At 46.3% G+C, this 25,254-nt stretch overlaps 3 protein-coding genes across 8 annotated transcripts; 2 read left to right on the top strand and 1 right to left on the bottom strand.

Moving 5' to 3' along the window:
• The first annotated feature begins 83 nt into the window (after positions 1–83).
• Positions 84–9,614, top strand: slc39a14 (solute carrier family 39 member 14). 4 transcript variants are annotated; one of them, XR_009714469.1, is made up of 10 exons: positions 85–344; positions 3,405–3,718; positions 4,070–4,247; positions 4,669–4,838; positions 5,976–6,098; positions 6,175–6,318; positions 6,516–6,747; positions 7,118–7,302; positions 7,642–7,870; positions 8,090–9,614. XR_009714469.1 is itself a non-coding variant. In XM_061279174.1 (9 exons), exons 2-9 carry the CDS (start codon positions 3,431–3,433, stop codon positions 7,792–7,794), a joined length of 1,473 nt encoding a protein of 490 aa, XP_061135158.1. In that variant the 5' UTR covers positions 84–344; positions 3,405–3,430; the 3' UTR covers positions 7,795–9,614. The 4 variants fall into 4 exon arrangements, 3 of the variants coding, with proteins under 3 accessions (XP_061135158.1, XP_061135159.1, XP_061135160.1); XM_061279174.1 differs by lacking the exon at positions 4,669–4,838 and adding an exon at positions 5,362–5,531 and having other exon boundaries at positions 84–344; positions 7,642–9,614; XM_061279175.1 differs by having other exon boundaries at positions 7,642–9,614.
• A 593-nt stretch (positions 9,615–10,207) lies between these two features.
• On the top strand, positions 10,208–17,097 carry ascc2 (activating signal cointegrator 1 complex subunit 2). Of its 3 annotated transcripts, none has more exons than XM_061279087.1 (19): positions 10,208–10,388; positions 10,782–10,870; positions 10,931–11,089; positions 11,493–11,666; positions 11,928–12,057; positions 12,129–12,196; positions 12,654–12,767; positions 12,850–12,962; positions 13,057–13,131; positions 13,410–13,514; positions 13,588–13,656; positions 13,735–13,809; positions 14,232–14,466; positions 14,561–14,757; positions 15,082–15,201; positions 15,398–15,634; positions 15,866–15,953; positions 16,465–16,556; positions 16,637–17,097. In XM_061279087.1, exons 2-19 carry the CDS (start codon positions 10,787–10,789, stop codon positions 16,806–16,808), a joined length of 2,307 nt encoding a protein of 768 aa, XP_061135071.1. In that variant the 5' UTR covers positions 10,208–10,388; positions 10,782–10,786; the 3' UTR covers positions 16,809–17,097. The 3 variants fall into 3 exon arrangements, with proteins under 3 accessions (XP_061135071.1, XP_061135069.1, XP_061135070.1); XM_061279085.1 differs by having other exon boundaries at positions 14,561–14,796; XM_061279086.1 differs by having other exon boundaries at positions 10,779–10,870; positions 14,561–14,796.
• Positions 17,098–17,803: 706 nt separating this feature from the next.
• Positions 17,804–18,939, bottom strand: rnf215 (ring finger protein 215). The gene is given in 7 exon segments (XM_061278433.1): positions 17,804–17,893; positions 17,955–18,074; positions 18,077–18,124; positions 18,127–18,202; positions 18,417–18,574; positions 18,577–18,632; positions 18,933–18,939. Coding segments are annotated over 7 exon segments (555 nt in total).
• Positions 18,940–25,254: the final 6,315 nt, after the last annotated feature.

Raw genomic sequence — 25,254 nt, 5'->3', positions numbered from 1 at the left:
TCTGGGTAATTATAATATGCTTAGAATATAAATGTAACATTTCAAACTGGTGACAGATAATGCAGTACCCGAGTAAATCGCGTGGCGTCGTATGTGACGTTACACCGGAACATAAATCCAGCGCTCTACCATGCTCCCTTCTGAGCATTTGATTTCAACTCAATGGGCAGAGCAAGGAAGACAATGAAGCGGCGGAATCAAACCATCAGCGCTCTCTGACACATTCCCGCTCAACCACCGTTCCCCTGCAAAATCAATGCGATATCGCCGGCGTGTCAGTGGCACGGCTGCCGTGGAGTCGAGCTGACGTCAAAGCTGCTCTTGAGGCAGCATCCGCGGGCAAGGTAGGGAAGCTAATGAAGGACTGAAAGCTAACGTACGCTACCTGCTCGCTAAGCTAGCCACACAACGCCAACTGAAATTAAAATGATTTTAAGACAACGCGACGGGAGACAAAAATCAACTAAGTAGTCGTGATTGTGGTCTGCGCAGGGAAAGGTGTTCCTTTCTCTCCGTTTATATCAAGGGAGGTGAATGAGTGAGCATCAAAGTCCTTACGTGGAAGTCAAGATCACGTTTGTCTCTCCTATCGGAATACTCCTCAAACAACAACATTAAAAAAATGCCATCGACTGTTGTTATTAAACTCCTCCTATAGTCAAATATAATTGGTTTCGGTCTAATAAATAACCCAAGGATACAAATGTGGACTTTAAATAGATGCAAGTGATAACAATCACACAAGTTCATTTTCAATACAGGTGCAGCAATCCCCCGCTATATCGTTCATTTATCGCGGCTTCAGTACATCGCTGATTGACCCCCCCGAAAAAAAAAAATCTAATTTGAGCAATTATGGCAATTTCCAGTAGAAGGCGGGGAGTGCCCACACAAATGCAGTAAGTACAGAACGTACACTTGTACCTTGTTATTGAAAAAGTTGTTATAATAAGAGTTCAGAAAACATATTTACAGTATTGTACCTTGTTATAAAATTCTTATAATAATAAAATAGTTCTAAAACGTATTTACACTTGTACCTTGTTATAAAAAAGTTGTTATAATAAGAGTTCAAAAAACACATTGACAGTGTTTATACTTTTAACTACACCTACATGTTACAGACACAACACATATTTTTTATACATTATTTTCTGTATGTCATTTACACTAGGTATTAATATAGTATTTACATGTTTGAAACTTTTAATCTTCTAATGGTAACATATGCACTCATATGGTTTGAAATGTAACATTCTGTAAAAGGTTCATTAACAGTGAAGCAGTTACAATTGTGGCTTTGGCGTCAAAGCGAGAGAAATACTTGGAAGACCAAAAATGTAAAAACTCAACTTTTCCCTCCATAGCAAAGCTTGTACGTGTGCCACTAATTTAGTTTTTTTTTGTTTGGCCGGGAGGGTTTTATTTTTATGTCTTATAAAACAATAGCCACCTTTCCAATCGAGTAATCGTATAAAAATCAGATGGATTAATGCAGCGAGTGTTTCAGTAGCCGGGTTAATGTAAACGCTCAGTGGGCCCGCCGGGTTCAAGATAGGCCAACTACTCTGAGAAATGGCCGCTCGAGGCCGCAGCTCTCGTTTTACCTGGCGGTGGCATGCTGCGGGGCAAGCTTTTTATTTCACCGCTTTGTGTTTGCTGAAGCGGGGCGGCAGCTAATGACGGCGCTGCCGATGATGGCTGCGAGGCGACCCGATAATTAGGGAGGTGGGCGGGGCCGCGCGGTGCGGCGTGGGGGTTACTCAATCACCCTGCAGATACAAATGAGATGAGGAGTTGATGGTACGCCACAGTGAGAGTTGAAGAATCCTGTGGTGCACTCTGCAGGCAAAGTTTCCCATCAGCTCGGAACTTGTTTGGCAGTAAACTTTGGCATCTTCAAAACGGAATTGCTTCTCGTCCGCGCTGCATTGAATTCCGCCGAACGGGATCGAGTCCACTCGCCAGCGAAGCCCAAGGTAGGACATCACGGTGGCGCGATGGATTTTTTCCGCCGAGCGTCGGGTAGCCGCTCAGCTTGGCTATCGGAACGGACGGCGTTATCTCGCCGCGCTCCCCCAAACAGGCCTTGTACTCTTGAAGGCTGGTGACGCACGAGGTGACACGCCGATTGACGTCCGTGGCATGTTGCCGCCGTCGTCACTGTTAAGGACCGAACGGCGATTCAGGATTTTCTTCAATGTTTGGGTTTTTCTGCTTATGGTTACGATATTCCTCCCAATTCCAGCTCCGCCCAGCGGTACTGCTTTAACGGCCGCGCTGAAGACTGAGCCTTATCGCTGACCTCAGAGAAAGACTCGATAACCACCAGATATCCTTCGGCTGGCTGAAGGTTTCTCTTACTCCTCCTCTCCGGGCGGCGTTCGTTCGCGTGTTTCCATTGCTTCCCGGGTAGATGAAGCAAGCGTTCCACTTTTGTGAGGTCGAATCGGTGTTCTTGGAAATGTTGCAAGAGAAATCCTGAAACTGTGGCAAGATCGAGATCTACTCTATAAAGTGCTCATTTGAGAAGATATAGCGGTCAACCAAAAAAAGCTTGCCTGACGGCTCATCGCATTTTTTGGGGCCTAATTAAGGTCCCTTGCCAGGAAAATACAAGTGTCAATGTTTTCCCCGACAGCTTACTGCGTTGCGTCTCCAACTGCAGGTGAGTTAGACATTTCAAAGCAACTAAAGAAATAAAAAGTAGCTTCGTAAAGTTTTGAAAAGTTAATATGGTGTCATGTCGGTATTTGCATTTTATTTTATTTTTCAATATGATTTGTAAACAATCCACACTCAAATGCAAGATTGCTGCGGGCTGTGTGCGATGCGTCGACTTAGCTCATTGGTTGAATCGCTTGTCAAAGACGACCCAATTTGAAAAAGATCACAAACTAGTTCACTCTGGCGGTGTTGGTGAAAAAAGTCAGGATGGCACTTGCTCAGCGCACCCGTTGAAGGCCGCGCTTAGTCAGTTCGTGAAAACTGAACTCTTGAAAAGCACGATCAGTCGTCAAACCGGTTGACGGCCCGTGCCCACGCAAAACGACTTTGTTGACTTTCGGACTCATTTCAATAAAAACACACCCGGGGTAATTAGGCTAAATCAGGATTGCGGTATCCTTTTTGACAAAACGAAAAAACACACCCAAAGGTCAGCAATACCTGGCCTCCCTCAAGTTGAAAAAAAACAAGTCAAGTGTCACGAAGCCAAACCGACGGAAGGTCGCGTAACAGACGGCACGCATGCTTTGTATCGCTACTCGATACAAAGCTTGCTTAGTTCCAAATCCATTCCAAAATGGTGGCTACCGAGAAAATGCGGCTGCGCCGTCGCACGGGCTCCTGGAACGAAACGTCTCCCCCCGTCTCTTGTGATTTTTTTTCCTTTTCGTCGGCAGGTAGAAGCGCAGCAGGCCCGGCAGCCATGGCCACCTTTCACCCTGGCATCCTCCCATCGCCGGCCTTGGTCTCGCTCCTGGCCTTGATCTCGCTGCTTTATCAAGTCGCGGCTCAGGAGGACGTTCAGAGCCAGTCCCCAGCCCAGGTTCTCGAGGACCTGCTGGCCCGCCACGGCGACAACGACACTATCACCGTGCCGCAGCTGCGTTCCCTTCTGGCGCTCCTCAGCCAGGGCCGTGGCAACGCTGAGGCCGACGCGCTACGCCAGGATGTTACCGCTGCGACCGTCCCGCCCAAATTGAACAACTCCAAGGTGAGAGCAAAAGAAGAGCCGTCGGGTTCCTAAACCAACTGGCTTCACGAGTCAAAGTCAGAGGCTTGTTTTCGACTTAGCTGGCACTTTGGAAAAACTACAGATGATTCAGGTCACCGACTCGTGTCATATTTCTCCGGCTTAACGTCACGAAGAATTGCCGTGGGGCCGTCGGTTGGAGCCTTTCATGTCCTGCCAGGAACACAAAGTGACTGATCAGGTTGAAGGTTGTGTGCGATTCACATGACTTGAGGTCCAGTTAGGAATAACAACACCTGCTGACGATCCATCACACTCGCTTTGAGCGGCGTCTCTTCTCATTCCTTTCTATCTTTATTTTGCGTTTTCCAGTGCTTGCCAGAGGACAAGCTGGCCATCTACAGCATGGGCGAGCAGTCTCGTCTGGACGGGCGGGGCTTGCGGGACCTGTGCCCCACCATGCTGCAACAGCTGGATGCCGGCGCCTGCCGCGCCCACGATCGAGCCGAGCCGAGCGGCGACACCTCGCCGAGGCCGACCGACGCCGAAGGTACGACGTGATGCCCGCCGCGGGCCCGTCTCGTCAAAGAAAGCTTAAGTCGGAAGCGACTTGAAAATGAAACGTAACGCTTCCACACGAGTCGTTGCTGCGCAGTACAAAATGACATGGTTTCAAATTTGATATTTTTTGTTTGTTCGAGAGAAAGGGCAAACGGGTTGAAAGGCTTCAATGTGACTTCTCGGCTCCGGTGAAAACCATTCATCAACTTTGAATTGGTTCTTTTCACGCTGACTCCGATTGCAGGTTCTCTGGCAGGTCTCGCGCCGGAAACTGGAAGCAACTCACCGTCTGATGTTTTTGTTGTTTTTCTTGCAGAGCGTCTCTCCATCAAAGTCTTTTAAGAGGCAGGCTGTAACTGATTCAGAGTTTGTGTTGTGTTTAATGCCTTGGTGCAAACCTCCTTCCCCAGTGTGGGGCTTTTCTTTCCTGAGTGTGTCTGTGGTCAACGTCTTCGCCCTCACCGGAGTCTTCATGGTGCCCGTGATGAAGACGCGATACATGAAGCACGCCTTCACCTTTTTCATCGCGCTGGCCATCGGCACGCTCTACTCCACCGCTGTCCTGCAGCTGCTCCCGGAGGTTCGCCCCCCCCCCACCTCACACAGCCCTCAGACTTCCCCGGGGCTTGACTTTTTTTTTTTTTTTTTTTCCTTCCTGCCTTTGTTTGTTCAATGGTGGCTTGTTGCACGGGTTGCTGTCTTTCTCCCACGACTGTGAAAAAAAAACCCCGGGCTCTCATTTGGCCATGAATGCAAGTCTGTATTACTCCTCTTGAGTAATTAAGGGTAATTTGAAGACTCTATCCCCAGCCCTCCCCAACCCCTTTTGTCAGGGCAAAGGTCAGAGCGTGCTGCAAACACCTGAATGGACAAAAGCATCACTGTGCGCGTGTGTAACTGCTCCCATTCTTGTGTAGTAGCTTAACTGAGCAGAGTTAGAAAGTGGCGCTGGAGGCGCGCAGTCAGCCTGCTGCCTGACCGAGGACGCCGAGGCTGCCGGCGCCGTTCTGGTTCCCCCTTTCCGCAATGCGATGACTTTACGCACTTCACTAACAAGCACTTCTGTCTCCCCTCTCCCCCGCCTTTTCCTGCCTCGGTCTCAGTGTGGGGCTACGGGTTCCTGTGTGTGACGCTCATCTCGCTGTGCTCGCTGGTGGGGGCCAGCGTGGTGCCCTTCATGAAGAAAACCTTTTACAAGCGTCTGCTGCTCTACTTCATTGCGCTGGCCATCGGCACGCTCTACTCCAACGCCCTTTTCCAGCTCATCCCTGAGGTAGCCGATTGCCACAACCAAATCCAACGGCAGCTCCGCCCTCAAGTTCCATTTGGTTTAAAACGAGAACATCCGCTTCACGACAAAGTGGACGTGTCGCCGGCGTTCAATAGTTGCCGTCACTCCCCACGAGTGCCACCTTGCGGCGTCATCACGACTGACTGATTTCAAAGTCCAAGCAGCAATTTTGCACGTTCTCTGAAGAACGCTATTATTTCCCGCTAGCCCGGACCGCTCAACTACAACAAGGAACAAAGCTAGGACGCGCTAGCGCCAATTGCGCAGCGAGAGAATCGATCGGCTCGGTTCCGATTGCCAACAGTCAGACTAGAGTCGTGAAAGTACCACTTGGTGGTGCTCGCTGATGTTTCAAGATAGTCGCAAATGAACAAGTCGCGGACTCTGGGCCTCACTCTTTCTTTGGTTTTGCTTCCCCTGCTTCAGGCCTTTGGTTTTGACCCCATGGTTGACTTCTACGCCTCAAAGTCTGCTGTGGTCTTTGGAGGCTTTTACCTCTTCTTCTTCACTGAGAAGATCCTGAAGATGCTCCTCAAGCAGAAGCACGAGGTGAGCAAAGGCAGCTCCTCTCAGTCAAATGATCCAGGTTCTTCTCTGGACTGATGACCGGTCGTCCGCCCATCAGGGTCACGGCCACAGCCATTACTCGGCCCCGGGCAGGGACGGCGAAGAGGGGGAGAAGAACGGCCAAGTGAGCGGCGGCCGCGCCGTGGGCAACATGGACGCCGGTGAGGGCGAGCTCATGCTGCGCCCCTCGCAGACCCCGCAGGTACGGCTTCAAAGTTTACAAGATCACTTTTTGCATTTGGAGCAATCTCGTTCCGGACTCGCAGCACGCCACTTCCTAAAGAAAGCACCTTGAAGAATCCAGGGTCATAAACAAAATTGTGGCAAAGTGGCTCCAAAAGAATCTCAAATCACTCGCTGAACCAATTTTTTTTTTCTTTTTAAATCCCTTAATCTCAGGAGCCGCCGAGCACGGAGGGCGGCGGGCGGCCCAGCGGCAGCGGCGGCTGCCATTGGCTAAAGGGAACGTCGTACTCCGACATCGGAACGCTGGCCTGGATGATCACGCTGAGCGACGGGCTGCACAACTTCATCGACGGCCTGGCCATCGGTGCCTCCTTCACCGCTTCCGTCTTTCAGGGCATCAGCACCTCGGTGGCCATCTTGTGTGAGGAGTTCCCTCACGAGCTGGGTGAGTGCCAAGTCTCTTGTGTTTTTGAAAAGTATGACATTATGCCGTGCTGTTTTACATTACAATTGTTTATTGTTCGTTTTTTGGAGCGGAGGCTGCAATGGATTTGTGTCATTTCAAGAATCTCACCAGGAACTCAGCGTTATTTATGACTGTGGAACTTGGCAAACATGGCTCCCAAAAATGGTGTCTTTGCAATTGCTAAATAAGACACATTTCCAAAAGCTATGCTCAGTCTGCCCAATCCTGCCGTCTTCTTTGACGCCAACTCTTTTCCAGCTTCTCTGAATTAGAGAAACTACAAACCGCACCTGAGTTATTGTCTCATTTGGTTCCTCTTTCTCGGGCGCGTCTCCGGGCCGTCCTCCAGGCGACTTTGTCATCCTGCTGAACGCCGGCATGACCATCCAGCAGGCGCTTTTTTTCAACTTTGTGTCGGCTTGCTGCTGCTACCTGGGGATGGGCTTTGGAATCCTGGCCGGAAACAGCTTCTCCCCCAACTGGATCTTTGCCCTGGCGGGAGGCATGTTCCTCTACATTTCTCTGGCGGACATGGTCAGTACCCTCTTGAGTGACATTGAAATTGTCACCAATGTACTTGTCTGTAAAAGTGGGGCCGCTTGGGGAAAGTGGAAGCAAAATAATTGAGGGCTTACTAGCAAAAGAAAAGATGTCATTGAAATCACCTGCAAAAAGCCTCAACCAAATCATCCGTCGTCATATCTGTAGAGAGCCTATACAAAATAATTACATTGGATTTGCGGTTGACAATGCTTTGTCACGTCGTATTTGTTTCATTCGACCACAGACAGAAAAAGGCGGCAGACATTGGGGTTTTTTGGGGTTTTTTTTCGGGGCCGCGGGCATCACCTGACTTTTTGTCTTTCCACGCAGTTCCCCGAGATGAACGAAGTGAGCCGTGAGGAGGAGAACGCCGGCGGCGGTAGCTTCCTGCTCACGTTTGCCATCCAGAACGCCGGGCTGCTGACGGGCTTCGGCATCATGCTGCTGCTCACCACCTACTCCGGACAGATCCAGCTAGCCTAGCTGCCACGATGCTTCCAGGATGTCACGCGAGTGGCTGGCTGGCTGCCTGACGCTGCCGGGAAGCCTTCGGGATGTGGTGAGAGCACACTGTTTGGTTCCTCCGCCCTTCTTCCTCCTTTTGGGATCCAGCTCCCAAAGAAAACAGACTGCAGGCTATTTTTTTGTCTTGTTTTTTCATTGTGTTGAAGAGGAGCAGCATCAGCCCTTCTCCCATCTTTAAAACGCCGGTCAAACTCCCGCTTTGGTTTTGTTTTTCAGAAGGGTAGTATTAAAACATGAATCTGCACTTTTACAGGAGAACATTGTGAAGCTCTGCTCATTGATTTCAAGTGACGGCACCGACCAAAGATTTGAAAAGGTTCTCCTCATGGCTAGATTCTACTTCTTCATTGTTAAATTAAAGGTTAAATGACTTACTGCACAAGCAACTTGTTTGGAACTTTGGACATGACGTCATTCTCTGTTATATTTTGTGCGTGCGTGCGTGCGTGCGTGCGTGCGTGCGTCCGTGCGTGCGTCCGTGCGTGCGTGCGTGCGTGCGTGCGTGCGTCCGTGCGTCCGTGCGTCCGTGCGTGCTCTCACCAGCAGTTAGTGTGGAGGCCAAAATGAACAACATGCATCAATTGTGATCTCAATTAATTCAAAGTTAGGCAATTACTTACACTTATAATTAATTCCAATGTGCAACCTATTATGAATTATTTTCACAATCGAATGAATGGACAATTTCCTCCCATTATGTCATGAATGAATTAAAATGTGGATTCATAGAGAGGTCCATTTAAATAAAATAAAAAAAATATGTATGTATATGTATGTATGTATATATGTGTGTATATAAACCCTGTTATTTTTCACTACTAATTTCTTTAATCATTCAATAGTCAGTTGAATTCTAAGGTTTGAATCCATTACTGTTAATGATAGTCGCTTCGTATTTATTTAATTTGGGCGTCAAAAAATGATATATCAGACTTAAAACTGTGTGAAGACGCACACACACACACGCACACTTTAGTCACTTAGTGGAGTGGGTGTTTGACGAGGGTTGTTTCCAGAGAGTTGCTGACAATGTTGCATCCTTGAGCAGCAGCAGAACAGATTTGATGTCATATCAACAAAATGGAGGACAAAGGGTCCAGCCAGTGTGGAGATTTTTTTTCTATATTTGGAAAAAGACAATTACAATATTTAGCAGAATACGCACTCCGAGAATCGATTGATCGGCAGATTCATTTCCAAACTGTATAATGAATAAAAATGACTTTTTTGGGTTCAGAACATTGACTGTATTACAATAGATTGTCCTTTAGTATTTAACTTTCCAATGGATAGAAACATCTGCAAAACAAAACATCCAATTTAGATTTTTTTTAAATGCTATTTTCTTAGTTTTATGTTGTTATGTGATGTGTAACAATAAATAATGAAAATGACAAGAATTGAATTCCAATCAATTTTAAAAATGTCAGCTGCAGTAGCATTCTGGTAATAAATGGATTTTGAGGTCAGCTCCATCGTTGCTGCTTCTTAACGACAAAAATGTACACGGTCGAATATTTAAACGTGTGTATACAGGCTTGTGTCAGACTTTGATTGTGTTAACGGTGAATTCCATTCAACTGGGTTGATTGTTCACGTTCGCAAATGGTTAGAAAAAACAGATCTTGCTAATCCTAACCCCTAACCCTAACTAACCCCCAATTCTCTTTCTATTTTTATGTATGTAAAAAAGCAACAACAAAAATCCAAGAAAGGCAAGGCTATGTGCTATTTAATCTGACTTTATACTTGACCAATAAAAGTACAATTTTTCCACGCATGTGTGTGATTATTTGTTTTATTTTAACAAAATGGAAAAATCGGACATGTTCCATTTGTTAATGAATACCTTTTAACGATTTCACTTTGTAGAGCATAGTGCTACTTTTATTGGACCTTCCTATTTAAATTCACTTAAACAAAAGATGTAAAGTTTTTTTTTTTGTTGTTTTGGTGTACAATATGTATATGTAAAGTAACTTGAAATATATTTAAAAAGCAGCCAAGCCACTTTGGTATGTATCTATGACTAGTGCATACAGCTTTATATTACACGTTTTTTTTTTATTAAGAACATATAAGGTATATCTAAAGATATGCTTTGATTCGTATTTTGTAATGTTTTGTGAGTATTTTTAAAGAATTATTTTTAATAGATTAAGATACTGACGTGCCTCTCATATCTATAGAAATGCTTTTTGCATAGAACCAGAGAACATCTCAGGGGGGATATTTTATTATCAGTTTTGTCATTTTTTTATTAATATTCAAAATGGACTGAAGAAAATTGAAATCCAAACAATGCACAACTCTACCAGTGCACACTAGAGGGCGGTAAACAAACAAGCCCTCTGTGTTGCCACGCACTTTCTCGAAGAACAAAGACGGAGTCGTTCTTAGTGCGCATGTGTAGTGCGGCTGAGTTCCGACAACTGACAGACGACAAAATTAAGAAAAAGTACCAAGGTTTTTGAAAGTGAAAATATCCTACAAAAGCGGCGACATTGACACGAGAATGCCTTCCGAGATTGGGAGATACTGACTGTAAGGAGGTGGGTGAATATATTGTTTCTCTCGACGACATGTGTGAAGCCACGTAAGGCTAACGCCTAGCTGCCGTCGTTAATTGTCCCACTGTCATCAAAGGTAATTCTAACTTCGGTGCTACACTTTCAATTCCAGGTTGATGTTTAAAATATAGAATTATTATTTTTATAATCTCCAATGTTTGGAACACATGCTTTTGGACAAAAACACCCATGCGGCTACTAATGCGTTTCTTTGCAAATTCTTTACCCTCATATTATGTCACACACGTTACAGCTTCAGTTTTCATTTTGATGCTTCTACGAGGGCAAAAGAAAAAGCTGATAATGTCAACAACAACCAAAAAAGTTGAAGAGGAGCAGTAATGTACAAGTCATTGATTTTTCTATTTTGAGAAGAAACCATGGCCTGCGCGAGGGTCCCATTGGACGAGCAGCAGGTGATAGAGCGAGACGCGCTGGGCAAGGAGCGCTCGCTGGCCGCACTGGTGAGTGGCCGTCAGCTCTCTTGTTGTGGTTGGTCCGCCATCATGTGTCTCTCTGTTCAGCACCCTGACAGAAAGGAGGAGCGCCTCTTCGTGCCTTACGTGCCACTTCCGGCTGACCCCTGTCCGGCCGATGCAGAGGAGTTCCTGGAACGTGGGCGCTTCATCTTGGAGGATCTGGAATGGCTACTCGCGTTGCCGCATGACAAATTTTGGTGTCAGGTGAGAGGTGTTGTCTCCTCAGTATATCTAAGCAACCCACGTTCACTTTCTTTCAGAAGTCCATCATCTTAGCTTAATGCTAGCAAACCCATCCATCCATCCATCCATCCATCCATCCATCCATCCATCTTCTACCACTTATCTGGGTTTGGGTCTGATTAAGATTCTGATTAGTAAAAAAAATATACCTAATGAATAAAATCACTGTTTGGGTCCGCTGATGTTTGCAATGATAAACATATGAATTACAGGCAGAACATTTGACTATTAGTATTTTGTTAGATTTACAACAGAGAAAACACTCTGTAAAATCTTTATTTACTCGTTCATTTTATGTGAAGGATTAAGAAAATTGAATTTATCAAGTAAACAAAACAACAACATGAGAGTTTCCTTTTGTCAGGTCGTGTTTGACAGATCGCTGCAGAATTGCTTGGACTCGTACGTCCAGCACGCCCCGCGCGGCCTGGATCTGGCCTCAGCGCCCACGTTTCCGGCGGTGGCCCAGACTCAGCACTCGCTCCACCATGCTGTCTTCTTGACCTTCCTCAGGATGTCCACGCACAAGGAGTCTAAGGTGGGACCATCCCAATAATGAAATACATTCACCAGCTCCTTTATTGTGGCAAATATATCCAAGAGCCACCACCGCACATCCGAGTTCCGTGCCATCACTTGCGCCATTCTTTTTCCTTATGATCATTTTGTCTTGAGTTGAGAGCCAAAATTTGAGTCACAAGTAGAATTGCGAGACTGCTTAAATGTTCATTCAGTTCACCTCTTGACATTGGACTGCATTTTCTTTTTAAAAGTCCACAATGTTCTTCCTGTTCCTCAGGAGAACTTCATCACGCCCGCCGCGTTTGGGGAAATCCTCTACGAGAACTTCCTGTTTGACGTTCCCAAAATGATGGACCTGTGCGTGCTGTTTGGGAAGGGCAACGCTCGGCTGCTGCACAAGATGATCGGTGACGATCACCGCCTCACATTGCTGATTGCTTTGTGGACACCGTGTGGATTATTGCATCCTCTTGTGCAGAGAACATCTTCATTCAGCAGCCATCTTACTACAGAGACCTGGATGACACCGTCCCCACTATTTTGGAGGTGAGACTATAGTCTGGGTCGCTATGAAACACTGAAGTAGTTTAAAAATGAAAAGCAAAAAAAAAAAGTGATACTTTTTCCCAATGATCATCGTCTCACACACACACATTTGGGTGTGGTGAAATTTGCCCTCTGCATTTAACCCATCCCCGTGTGTTTTTTTTTTTCCTTTTCGATATTCAAAGACAGTTTCAGTAAGTCGAGTTAAATTGAACTGAAATCAGTTGAGTGCGGGTAAATCAAGAGTTGGAAATAAGTTTGAGCTTCATTGAACTAGTTTATTTGGATTTTTTCATTTTCATCCTATATTTGAATGGGATACAACCTCAAATTGAATTGACGAAGATCTAAAGGGATTCAGTGAAAATGGCTAAAATGTCATGATGTCGATGAAACAATTGATTGTCGCACTTTTGTACCGTGCCCTTTTTCCCGATTGGCACAACGACCCATCAAGGTGTTAGACACCATCGTGGAGAAATGCGGCCTCCGCTGCGACGGCGCCACCGCTGCCCAACCCATGAAGCTCAACGGCCACAAGCAGCTGACCGCCGTCAGCATGACTCAGCGAGTGAGGCGGCCACACAGGAAGGACATCGGAGGCCGCTTGGCCTCGCCTGGCATACATTGGCGTGCATTTCTGCTCTTTGCAGGACTTTGTGGACATTGTTCTGTACCTGTGCGACGCAAGCAGTACCTTGCACGCCTTCCTGAGCGTCTTCCCCGCCGCTTGCGCCACTTTCCACTCGCACGGCTTCCTCTGCAGGTAGACAGGCGTACGCCGGGCACCAGCCGCTTCAGGTCACGGGATGCCGCCGTCACGCTCACGACATCTCATGCGGACTTTACTCTCGCTGCAGGCTGACTTCTTTCTATGAGAGCGTTGTGCCCGACCTGGAAGATGCCTTGACCAAGAGGAACTTTGAAGATACAAGGTGTTTGGCATGTCTGAGCGGCTGCTTGAAGGCTCTACTATACCTTCTATTTTCATTCGAATCGTGCGTTTCTGGGGCCTTCTGGCCTGCCCTGTGAATGCTTTGAGAAAGTGTAGTTCAGTTTTGCATTTTTGGCAAGCATGTCTATCATAAATCGGCACACAAAAACCATGCCATGGTGGAAAAGAGTCAGGCAGTGATCCACTTTTGGGTTTCTTTCAAAGATGCGCAAGCATACGTCGCCTACAAGCCACCTAATGCTGGAAACCTCTTTGCAGTCTTCAGGAAGACATGTGGCAGAGGTTGTCCCACTCGCGCCGCAGGATGTTGGAGACTGCTCACCTGCTGCTACACCACGCCTGCCTGCAGCCGATTCTGGAAGGGTGAGGCTGCCGCGTAAGCCTTCACGCCTGATGCACATGCGCTAATGCTAACAGGAGCGCATTTGTCCCGCAGGGCGGAAAACAAGCAAGCATTTGCCGAAGAGCTGCTGCAGCACTTCACGTCGTTTTTGTCTGAGAAAAGGTTGGTAGCCTAGCACTTTGAGCGTTTCCTCAGCTTGTATTTGATTTGTCATGCGCTTATGTTTTGTCGTCCCGTAAGGTTTTTGTGCGATTACGACGAACTGTTTCCCATTGCGGACGATGTCAGCCTCCTTCAACAGGCCCTTCCTGCCATGTATCCTCTCGCCATTCATGTTGCAAACAAATCCGTGGCATCCAAAGTTTCCAATGTTAGCAGCAAAATTACCCTCCCACGTTAGCGTTCAACTTTAGCGTCTACGTTAGCTTCAGTGTTAGCTGTTTGAATTGTCATCCAACGTCATCTTAGAGCTAAACAAGATTGTTAGTTTCCAATACTTGATTCTGAAGTTTGCTTCCACCATTCGTGTCGACTTTAAGTCGTACTGTCAGCTTTTTGAATTGGCTTCCAACTTCACCAGTAATTAGTAATTAAATAAAGGTTAAAAAAAAAAAAAGCTTCCCAGTGTTAGCTTCTGATATCGGCTTCTGACATCGGCTTCTGACGTGAGCCAAGAAAAGAACGTTACAAAAAGGAAAGGTACAAATCTTAACGAAGCCTCAACTTGTGCGTCTCAGCGATGAGACCAGGACGTCCTACCTGCTCCATGGTGTCCACAGTGTCTGGGACAGCGTGGGCAGACGCAAACCACCATGCACGGTGTCCTCGTCCCAGCCGGCCAATCGGGGAGCGCCGGGCGAAACCTTACTCGCCATCGATCGGGATGTAAGGGAATCAGATGGTGGCAGAGTGTGTCCGGCAGGAGCTGAGGCCTCAAATTGGATGCCGGACGCTCCCCGTAAAGGAACCAATGTAGGTTCTCCACCCAAAGAAAGAAAGAAATAGTCAAGAGATCCCTCCAAGAAATCTCCAAGATTAGCTGTCTGTTCACCTCCCCCCACCCCAGGGGGACATTTGTCCCGTGAGTGAGGCAGAGTTGGAGTCGCTAGTGTCGTGCATCCGGGACCTGCTGCCTGACCTGGGTGAGGGCTTTTTGCTGGCGTGCCTGCGGGAATACGGCTACAACTCGGAAGTGGTCATCAACAACATCCTGGAGGGGCGACTGGCACCTGAGCTGGACGTGCTGGACCGCGCTATGCCCAGGTCATCCCACGTAAACAGCAGCACAGTAGAACCACACAAGTGAGAGAGTTCAGAATAAAATGCAGGTTTGCGGAACAAAAGTAAACAGTAGGAAGGCCAGCTGAAGCGATTACATACATACATCCCCTTTTTACCATTAAGAAAATATGTTGTCGTAGGTTTTAAAATTTGAATTGTGCGCTTATCCTGAAAAAGTCCAAATTTTAAGGAAATATGTCTAATCAGTCAAAACCTTTACTTATGCACAAATGGAAACAGAATAGCTGACCATGTTGGGACTTATTGTAAATATGAGGTTTTTTTTTTTGTCATTTGTGTTTTGAGGCCGGTGAAAGAAGCTCTCCCTGGCGTCTTGAACAGCAGATCCAACGTGTATGACGACGACGAGTTTGACGTCTTCCGCAGGGATCGCGTGGACATGACGCGCGTCTCGAAAGGAAGGAGGTGCGAGACCGCTTAACCGCGCTGTTTTTTTCAAACCATAACTCCGCTCGAAAGCTTGCTTTGAAAAGCAAATCCTGGCTTTAGATTCAAATTTGAAGCTCTATTATGAATTTGAATTATAACACCAAAATAAAACCCAAACCCTTGTTTCACATATTATGCCAAATGCCCCCCCACCCCCCCCCCCCCCCAACAGGAAAGGCGAGAGCATGATGGAGCTGCTCAACGACAAGCAGCACATATCTGAGCAGCGCGTTCGTTACCAGGCCTACCAGACGGTAGTGGACGAGGTGCAGCTGCAGGCGGGAGACGCGGCGGGGGCGGCGGCTAGCTACAGCACGGGCGACGACTACGATGATGAGTATGACGACACGTATGACGTGAATCAAGTGGGAGCCAACGACCTGGACGGAGACAGCCTGCTGACCAGGAGGTACAGTACAGTTATGAATGGCCTTAAAATTGAAACTTGTGGAGTCCCTTAAAACAGAACATGGCAAATGTAGAGCTGTGCTTCCATCTTGGGGGGGGGTCAACGGTGGTGTAGATTAAAAAAAAAAAAGCCAAATAAATGCATTACATAACTATTTTATTTTCAGCCTCAGTTAGCTCATTTTCATGAGTGATCGCCAATCTGATGCTAACTGATGAGTTTCCACTTCAGACCTTTCACGGTGCCCCGAGTCCTCCAGAGAGCAAATAACGCTGAGGAAGCAGAGAATGACGAAGAACAAGAGGACCTAGCACTGCAGGTAAGACGAGTTGTCTGGAGAGGAATTCATTGCGTGTATTTGGATTGTTGATTACTTTGACGTTTCCAGAAATTTTAAATAGTTTTGTGCCGCTATGAAAAACCCAATCTTACTTGAAATTCTAACTCTGGCTTGTAAGCCTACTTTGAAACCGTAACCCAGGTTTGGAAGTGCGAGCCTGGCTTAAAATTTAAAATTGACACTAGTTTGTTTCAAAGTGCAACCCAAGCGTTGAGACTTTCAAATCCTAACCCAGGCTTTTGAGACTAACTTGGAACCCAAAGACTTGTTTGAGACCCTACTTAGGATTGAAACTCCAACCTCAGCTTGAAGCCCCAATATGAGACTTTAACAAAAACTTTAAACCTTAAATTGAAAGCCTATCCCAGGCTTCAAGTCCTACAATGACACGAAGCCAAAAATTTTGTTTGAAACCATAATCCTGGTTTGGAACCCTACCCTGAACCTTACTCTCTCAGGCTTGAGCGCCTAACCCTCTTTTGTCCCACAGAGCAACATGAACAAGGACCAATTCATTCAGGACCCGGCGCTGCTGAGGGCGCGAGCCGGGGCCAGACGAGCTGCCATGCAGCAAAGGAAAGGGTGAGGCACGCGTACGCACAAATCACAGCAACAGACACACGGCTGCCATTTATTAAGCGGCGACCCATCTTCCTCCTCAGCATCCAGCCGGAGCGTCCCAGCCACGTGGTGGGCCGTTCTAAAGGCCAGGGACAGACGCTGGACACATTTCTGGACAGACGCAAGAAGGAGGCCAACAAGGGCCGCGGGGCCAACCACAACCGGCGTAACATGGCCGACCGCAAGAGGAGCAAAGGTATGATCCCCTCGTGATCGGACCTTCCCGAAAAGAAGCGGACTCCTCTTTTGTTTCATGACTGAGGCTCCCATCTTTGGACAAATAATTGATGTGATTGGAAACCAAAGGAGCAAAGTAGCCAGCACATGTTTACTTTGCAATGAAAAAGCAAAATGTGGCACAAAGTGGACGTTAATTGCATTGACGTTTGCAAATCACAAATTGATGATTTTTGTACACAAACCTGACCTGTCAGCACTTTGTAACCGCAGCACATGGAAAATGCTTGCAATAAATACTTGAATAAGGTCTCCACCCCCAAAACACGAGGGCTTCATCTAACAGACATCATGTTGGAGCCACCTGTGCCCAACTTGCCCGCGGAGGTTTTTGTTGTCGCGGATGGAAAAAATGCCCCGTCAAAAATGCAGTCCCATTTGTGCGACATCCAACAGTTTCGGATCCAATAGAGGCAACGCTAGAGTATGACAAACAAATGGACGAGCAAAATGGAGTGTGATCGCTAACTGTCCCCGTGGACGCCGCCTGGGGAGGGAAAACAATTGAAGATAAAACCATTTTGAATAACAGACCATGCATCTCACAGCTTAGGTTTGATTTTGGATTTGGGGGGCCGTTTGATACTAATGTTTTTTTTCCCTTTCTTTTTAAACAGTCACTTTGAAAACTAAATGATGGACGGAGCATAAGTGTTCATGTTAATATTGATTTTGAACAAAACGACGCCTTCAAACCAAAGTCCAGCAATGAAATGACTAGCATTGGCTCTTTTCTGAAATGAAATGACTAGCATAGGCACTTTTCTGAAATTGATCTCACCTTACGAGGAATATGTTGGCCGGATTTCTTGTCGATAAAACAGATTTATCAAAAAAAACGATACTTTTGGAACATAATGGCTGACTACCCTTCCTTTTAGCCTTTCATTTATTTGGCCTCCGTGCTCGATGGCAAGACGAAGGTGCGTGCCGGACTTTGGTGTGAATGGCTTGCTACGGCGGACGCACACTCAATTACACAATGGGCAGGTGTGATGCAGCAGCCAGGGATCCACGCAGGCCCGGTGGTACTCATGTCGGCACAGCAACACGCGAAGGTGCTGCGCACGTGGACGCTGCATGTCAGCCATTAGAATCTCCAAGTAGCTTTGCCCGTCTCACCTGGTTGCGGTTGAAGGGCTTCAAACAAACAGACGGCCGGCGCAGTTGTCGGTACGTTTTGGTCCGGAGGGAGGACATGATCTTCAGGAAGTCCCGCTTTGGAAGGGATTGAAGGACATGTGGTCGTCGACGAGCTGCCGGTCGAGATTGTACCGGTGGGCCTGCAGGATGTGACGCCAGTGCTGAGGATGAGCACCACCTACAGGACGGTGTCCCACAGCTACAGCAAGTACTTCTGAACATGCGCACTGAGGACCAACCATTTGGAAATGACTAATTGTTTTCATTTTAGGATTCTTGGCATCAAAGTGTAAAAACAACTTCAATCGCTCCTAAAATGGTTTATATTTTATAAAAGGCTGACTTTTAAAAAGAACGTCATGTTCGCATGGTGCGTGTGTGCAAAGCAGCATGATGGTCTGCATCTCTGAGTTGGTCTCTCCTATGCAGATGATGGTCTGCATCTCTGAGTTGGTCTCTCCTATGCAGATGATGCCCTGCCACTCATCGTAGCGGCCACCTCTGGAGAGCCTGCAACTTGACCACAGTGTCATTGTGGCACCCTGCCCCACAACACACACACACGGTCAACTATTGACTGTCCTCCAGGGCTCCAAGAGCCGCTATAGCCAATGCTCACCAAGTTGTCACGTAGGACATTGGTGAACGTGGAGGGCCCTAGTAAATACTAGTCAAATATTTTTTAAAAAATACATTTTTAAAAGTGAAGAAATTTGCAATTTGAGTAATGACACATGAATATGATGCACAATTTGTCTTTGCGGGCCACATAAAATGATGTGGCGGGCTGTATCTGGCCCCCGGGCCTTTGGTCTGACACCTGTGCGCTACAATGACAACACACTGTACAATATATGTGGATCGTAATTTGTGTTTTAATATGCTGTTTTCGCTGTTTGTGCAGTTGTATCATTGTCTTACATATGTACTTAAGTAATGTCAAAATGTACACCATACGTCTCATCACACAGGCACAAGGAATAATGAAAATGAGTCAAACACAGAACTAAATACAATTTGAAAACATATATATAAGGAATAGGCATGTATTATTCCCCATAATGACTATACGTACAAAGGTACGAAAGTATATAAAAACCGTTGTAAATAAAAAGACCGAAACCATTTGACGCTACAATTCCCGAACAGAACCCTGTCGTTGAACGCAACACAAGAGCCGCCCAGCTCGTCGGATTTGATCCTGCCTTTTAATCGGTTGTGCGCGTGCGTGCCGCGGGCGCACCGCGCACACGCACACACAAGCGCGCATACACTTGCACACACCGTGAAAGCTGGTGTCAGTCAGTCAGTCAGACAGTCAGTCGTAAGCGACGATAATGTTGACTTTTTTTTAGTCCCACTTCGACTCAACATTGAATGGCGGGACATGAAGGAGTGTGGAGGCTGTGGATGTGCAACAAGTGACTGAAGAGGCAAGCGGGGACGCAACTCCCCCAAAGAAACATCCTGCTGCGATGCCGCTTCTGTGTATCCGAGGTGAGTGTGTCCACCTGGACCAAGTCACCGGTAGAATGCAGTTCACAACTCCGATTCGCGATCCACCTGTCCGGTCTGCAAGTCGTGAAGGGTGGCTGAGCGCATTTTCCTTGTTATAAAAGAACACGCCTGGATTTCTGTGCAAATATACAACTACTATGTTTGGTTGTGATTAAAACTCTTATTAATGTGGACTCCTCAGGGGATGTCCATCATTCTTTCAATCATTCATTCTCTTTGACTCCTCATCCTCCTCACTAAATCGATATTTGATCATTTTTGTTGAAGATTTGGGATGTGGTGGTTGCATTGGCGTCTGCTTATCGACACAGAACAAAAAATAAAACTGGCATTGAGAAGCCGCGCTCATGTCCAATCGATAGACTACATTTGCAAATACACATTTGCGTCGGCTTATCAGCACAGCTTTTCCATGAAACAGAACTAAAGTCAAAGTCCTCGGCCTTTGATGCTCGACAGTTGTTGAATAGGACCAATGTGCCAACTGAACACAACACATCTTTATTTATCTCCAGTAGCGCTTTCACAACAGCTAGGGCGCTTTCCAAGAACATGCTGCATGATGATTAAACCAACATTTGGTCATTTACATGCACCTCGGCATTTGTCCTCATTATATTTGTTCCCATGTGCTTCTCGATGTGCCCGTTTTGGAGGTTCTAATGTTGTGTCTGATTAATGCCCGAGGCAAGATCGCGCCGCTGCCCAACCCGTCCGTTCTGGGCCAACAGTTGCGAGACCCCAGCTGGGCCCGGTTTTGGATCAATATAGACGGCTTCATTGCGATTGTCGGATACACACACCTACACACGTGTGTCAAACGTTTCCTTGCGGGGACAAAGAACGTCAATCTGGACAAACCAGAAGAACAGCATCCGCGTAACACTCTATCTTCCGTCTTGGTCAAGCTTCTCAAGGTTGGGGGACCCTGGGGAAAAAAAGTCTAAAGTAAACTCAAAATACAACAACACAAAATGCCTCGGCTTTCTTTTGTCTGTGGCATTGCCTCGTACTTAGGTTCCTCCACGGCTTGTCTGTGGCATTGTCATTTTCTATGAGGTCAGTCTGAACTCGTAGCATTTCGCACAGAATAAGCAAATGTCCTCCATTTTGAGGTTACATTGACAGAACAAAAAGTGGAAGTGACAGGTGAGGATAGGAAATGAGCACCTGAAAGTCAAGTAAGAACAGGAAGTGAGCAGCAGGAAGTGACAGGTGAGAAGAGGAAGTGAGGTCGCAGCAGGATGAAATAAACAAGGAAGTAAGCCTTGTGCCTGATGGGAGGGGCTGAGCGGGTAATCCCGCGGCCATCTGCCGCTGTTGTGTTGGAATGTCGAGCTTGCACGGGGCGGTGCTCTCACGATAATGCCGCTTGCTGAGCGTCAAAGCCGTGTCAGTCTTTCCCGTTTTTTCCCGCCGCCGTGAAGGGGCCTTGAGCGTGTTGGTGACAAAAAACGGACAATGCGGGAATGTTACATTCCCGCCCGTCTGACCTTCTGTCATGAGCCCCGCCCCCACCTTGTGAAAGTATCTATTTTACTGGGCCCATGAGCCAGCAAGTCAACAGTTGTGAAAAGCGTAACTCCCTTCATCAAATGTCTTTTGGAAAACCCAGTCTTGATAGAATATGACATCGTCATCATTCTCTGACCATTTAATCCTATGCTTGACATGCGTCACATGATGAGAAGATGGTTATTGATTTGACCACGTTTAGTCTCAAACTCAGAGGCTACTTGTTGACTTGCCCAATGCAGTCTAGCTGCGAGCATGCCGGTTAGCTTGCCTGTTAGCCTCGGCGCGGCCCTTAAGGCATTATCCTGTCGGGATGATCCGTTAGCAAACGCTAGCCCGCAAGCACATGCGCACGTCCGAGGCGTTTCTAGCGCCTTCTAATTGCAGCCACGCTGACCTGCGACGGCCCTGAGATGACGGATTTAACTTTGATGATTGCCGTCGATTGGCATCGGCCTGCTTGGCTGGCTGGCTGGCGATTGAGTTTGACTCAAGTGGAGAAAGTTTGATGTACCGTATTTTCCGGCCTATAAGGCGCACCGGCCTATAAGGCGCACCTTCAATGAATGGCCCATTTTAAAACTTTATCCTTATATAAGGCGCACCGGACTATAAGGCGCACCATTAATGCATCATGTCAGATTTTTAATCCAAATCAAACCATTCTCCATTTTATCTTTTTTATTTCAACTTCAGACGGAACAAATTACTTTATAATCATAAAATAATGATCCATAGTCTTTTTGAGTCATGATTCATAGTCTTCAGCGGGCCACTTATGATTAATTTCATGACACAATGCTTTGGGCCAGTTTAAATTTAGGAATTTTGTCCATATATAAGGCGCACCGGACCATAAGGCGCACTGTTGGTTTTTGAGAAAAGTTTAGGTTTTTAGGTGCGCCTTATAGGGCGGAAAATACGGTACTTTGTAACAACGTTTTTGTTCTCATATTGTCAAACATTTGGATGAACTTGTCAGGACTGTAAATTAGGGTGACCAGATTTGGTTTGGTGAGAGCGCTGGAGTGGGCGGCGGCAGTTGAACAAAATCCCGGACAATTTTGAAGTTCTCCCCGGACATTTTATTCGGTCTCAAAAGTGGACATGCACGGGAAAAAGAGGACGTCTGGTCACCTTACTGTAAATGTGGACGTTATATCTCCAATCAAAGATGATTCTACATGTCTCTTGATTTCCGCTTCTCTCCCATTTTTGCGATTCAAATTGGTTTGTGTCTTACCAAGCTAGCTAGCAACCTTGCTACCGTTCTTCGCAGCTCACTAGGACACTTTATTCCTCTCTCGCGTGTTCTTCACCCCTCGAATAAAAGGTCACCGTGGATTTGCACGTAAACCTCATTGAGCTAACCTCGTCAGCTTTAATTGGCAATTAACATTTTCACACTAAAAGTCATTTCACCGTTGAGCTTGAGTCAGCTTGATCTCCCAACGCTCATGTTTGTTGGAGCAACAAGTTGATGTTAACATTTGCTTTCTCTCCCCCCCCCCCCCCCCCCACAGTGAAGAAAGCCAAACTTGACGGGCCTTCAGGTGAGAGCTCTTCTCCTCATTCCTCCTTTTTTTTGCAGCAAGCAGACACATCATTTGAATTATATTGAGTTGCTCCGCTTGTCCCGCATGTCTCTTATTCCAATTCCTTCTCATTTGCTCTTGCGTGTTAGTAGAAGAAAAGATAGATTTCTCTCTTAGTGTTCTCTTCCCTTACAACTGGGTTCTACTTGATGGGTGGAATTGCAACTTGTCCTTTGGAGACTGGGAGCAAAATGCTTTGCAGGAAACTCAGATTCAGTGGAGCGTACAAGAAGGAGAAAAGAGGCGCCCCAGTCTGCTGTTCCACTTTAGAAAAGCCAATCTGATTTTTGATAATACGCGATATGTTTGGTCGCGGACGCTCAAATCCCAGAGGCAGAATGTCCCTGGAGATATACGGCCCGGAAAATGTGTCACTTCCTCAATTAGTCTGGCGATCACTCGGATTTTGTCTGCTGTGGCCGTCGCTTGTTGACTCCTTTGCTCGCTTTCACAAGGAACACGCGAACTTCAGTTTGAAAACGCAGCGCAGCCCTTAAGGCCAGTTTCACAAAGCCAAATGAAATTTGGCAAACATGGGTCTCATGAGCAGACCCACAAAAAAATCTCAAGACCCCTTGGCCAAAATGAACTCAATCGTTTTGGTTTGAAATTGAGTGCCAGTGTTGTCAACACCTCCATGTCCGTCACGCACCAAAGAGTTTCAAAAAGCCAGGTCCAAAAACAGAAGGGAAGACTGTTACTTTGGTTTTAAGCAGCCGTTTCTGGGTGACTTTTCTCATCTTTAAGAGTCCGTTGATCAGTGTGCAAGTGAAACACTGAAAAACGTTTTCAAGAATGCAGGGATATATTATCGTGAGTAGACCCACCAAAAAAAGCCCTCTCCCAAAACAACACGGCAAGAGTGCGGAATTGGTTTGAAGCATCCATGTTGGGCTCTTTCACATCCAGTAAATATGATTTTTTTTTTTTGATCAATTCTATTTCGATTTTAAAATCGGGAAAAGATATCGGTAAAATATAAAAGGAAAAACGAAAACAGGACATAACAAAATGTCCCAAGCAAGTCGTGAATAACTTACCCATTTTTTTAAATTTTTTTTTATCTCCAGATAAATTCAACGCCTACGTGACACTAAAGGTGCAGAATGTGAAGAGCACGACCATTGCGGTGCGCGGAAACCGGCCGTGCTGGGAGCAGGACTTCATGTTGTGAGTCGAACACTGATAAAGCTGATGCGCCGCTTAAGATTGAGAGTTTACGTCAAATGCGGTCGGACCGCTTTCGACGCCACACTCCTTGTGGTGGTGATGCTCGGAGTACATACGTTTTCACCAAAAGTCATTATTTTGCCACTGAAATGATACAATTTAGCTTTATTGTTTTTAGCATTACCGTTTTTTTCCTTGTATAATGCGCAAAATTTAACTAATTTATTGTCCTAAAATCTGGGGTGCGCATTATACATGGGTACAAAAAAAAAAAAAAATTTTTTTTTTTTTTTTTTTAAATCCGGATATCATACGGAGGCCGCCATTACAGATGCGCTTTCTTCTCTGCTGTTCACTTCAAACACGCTCCATACGAACACAATGCTCTCGTATCAGACGCTTGCTCGATCACCTACTCGTTTGCTGTCACAATGTACCCGACACAAATCCGAAACATTTCTTCGCTATTGAGTTTGCTAGCGCATGCAAAGTGATACTGACCGGCAGAATAACATCCGGTTGTTCCCAAAGATGATCTTTTTTCTGAAATAATTTTACGTTTACGGACTTAAGTAGGAGTCAAAATTTGGGTGCATATTATACATGGGTACAGGGTTTTTTCCAGCATCAACATGCCATTTTTAGGGTGCGTATTATACATGGGGGCGCATTATACATGGAAAAAAACGGTAGTTTTTTTTCCAATTCCAAAAAGTGCATTAACTTTTTTCCCATGTAAATACTCGATACGGTATGTTGACAGTCTTAAATTTGCCACGTTTTGCTAATTTTGCTTGTTTGTTGTGTAGTGAGATCAGCCATCAAGATGCCTCTCTGGTGGCAGAATTGTGGAACAAGGGTTTAATTTGGGACACTTTGATAGGCACGGCGCTGCTGCCCCTCGACGCCATTCGACATTCCAACGAGGTTACGCACGCACGCACGCACACACACACACACGGTCCGCCAACATGTTGCGTGTGTTACAGGAGGGTCCCGGAGAGTGGACTTGTCTGGACTCGGAGGTTCTGATGAGAGCAGACGAGATCTTTGGCACCACCAAACCGACTGCGCACCAAGTGCTACTGGACGCACGCTTTGAGCTCCCATTGGGTCAGTTGCCCTAACACATAGGTGTCAAACTCAAGGCCCGGGGGCCAGATACGGCCCGCCACGTCATTTTACATAGCCCGCAAAGAGAAATTTTGCATCGACTTTTTGTCATTACTAAAATTACAAATTGTCTTTATCTTTTAAAAATAGAGATATTGCTAGCCTGTTTTTATTGCCGTAAATCTATTTAAACTATTTGAACCGTTTTTACTGATTTCAAAACTAGTTATTCATCAGTGTTGTGTACTGAATGTGTATGGAAGTCATACAGTCATAATGGCCCTCCGAAGGAAACTATGAGGATCAAGCGGATCGATCGTTGCTGTACTTTTGCAGACATTCCAGAGGACGAAGCTCAATATTGGACT

The sequence above is a fragment of the Syngnathus typhle genome, linkage group LG5 (assembly GCF_033458585.1).
Source record: "Syngnathus typhle isolate RoL2023-S1 ecotype Sweden linkage group LG5, RoL_Styp_1.0, whole genome shotgun sequence".
Taxonomy (NCBI): Eukaryota; Metazoa; Chordata; class Actinopteri; order Syngnathiformes; family Syngnathidae; genus Syngnathus; species Syngnathus typhle.
Note: the sequence above shows the minus strand (reverse complement) of the source record. Positions and strands in the feature narration are given on the sequence as shown.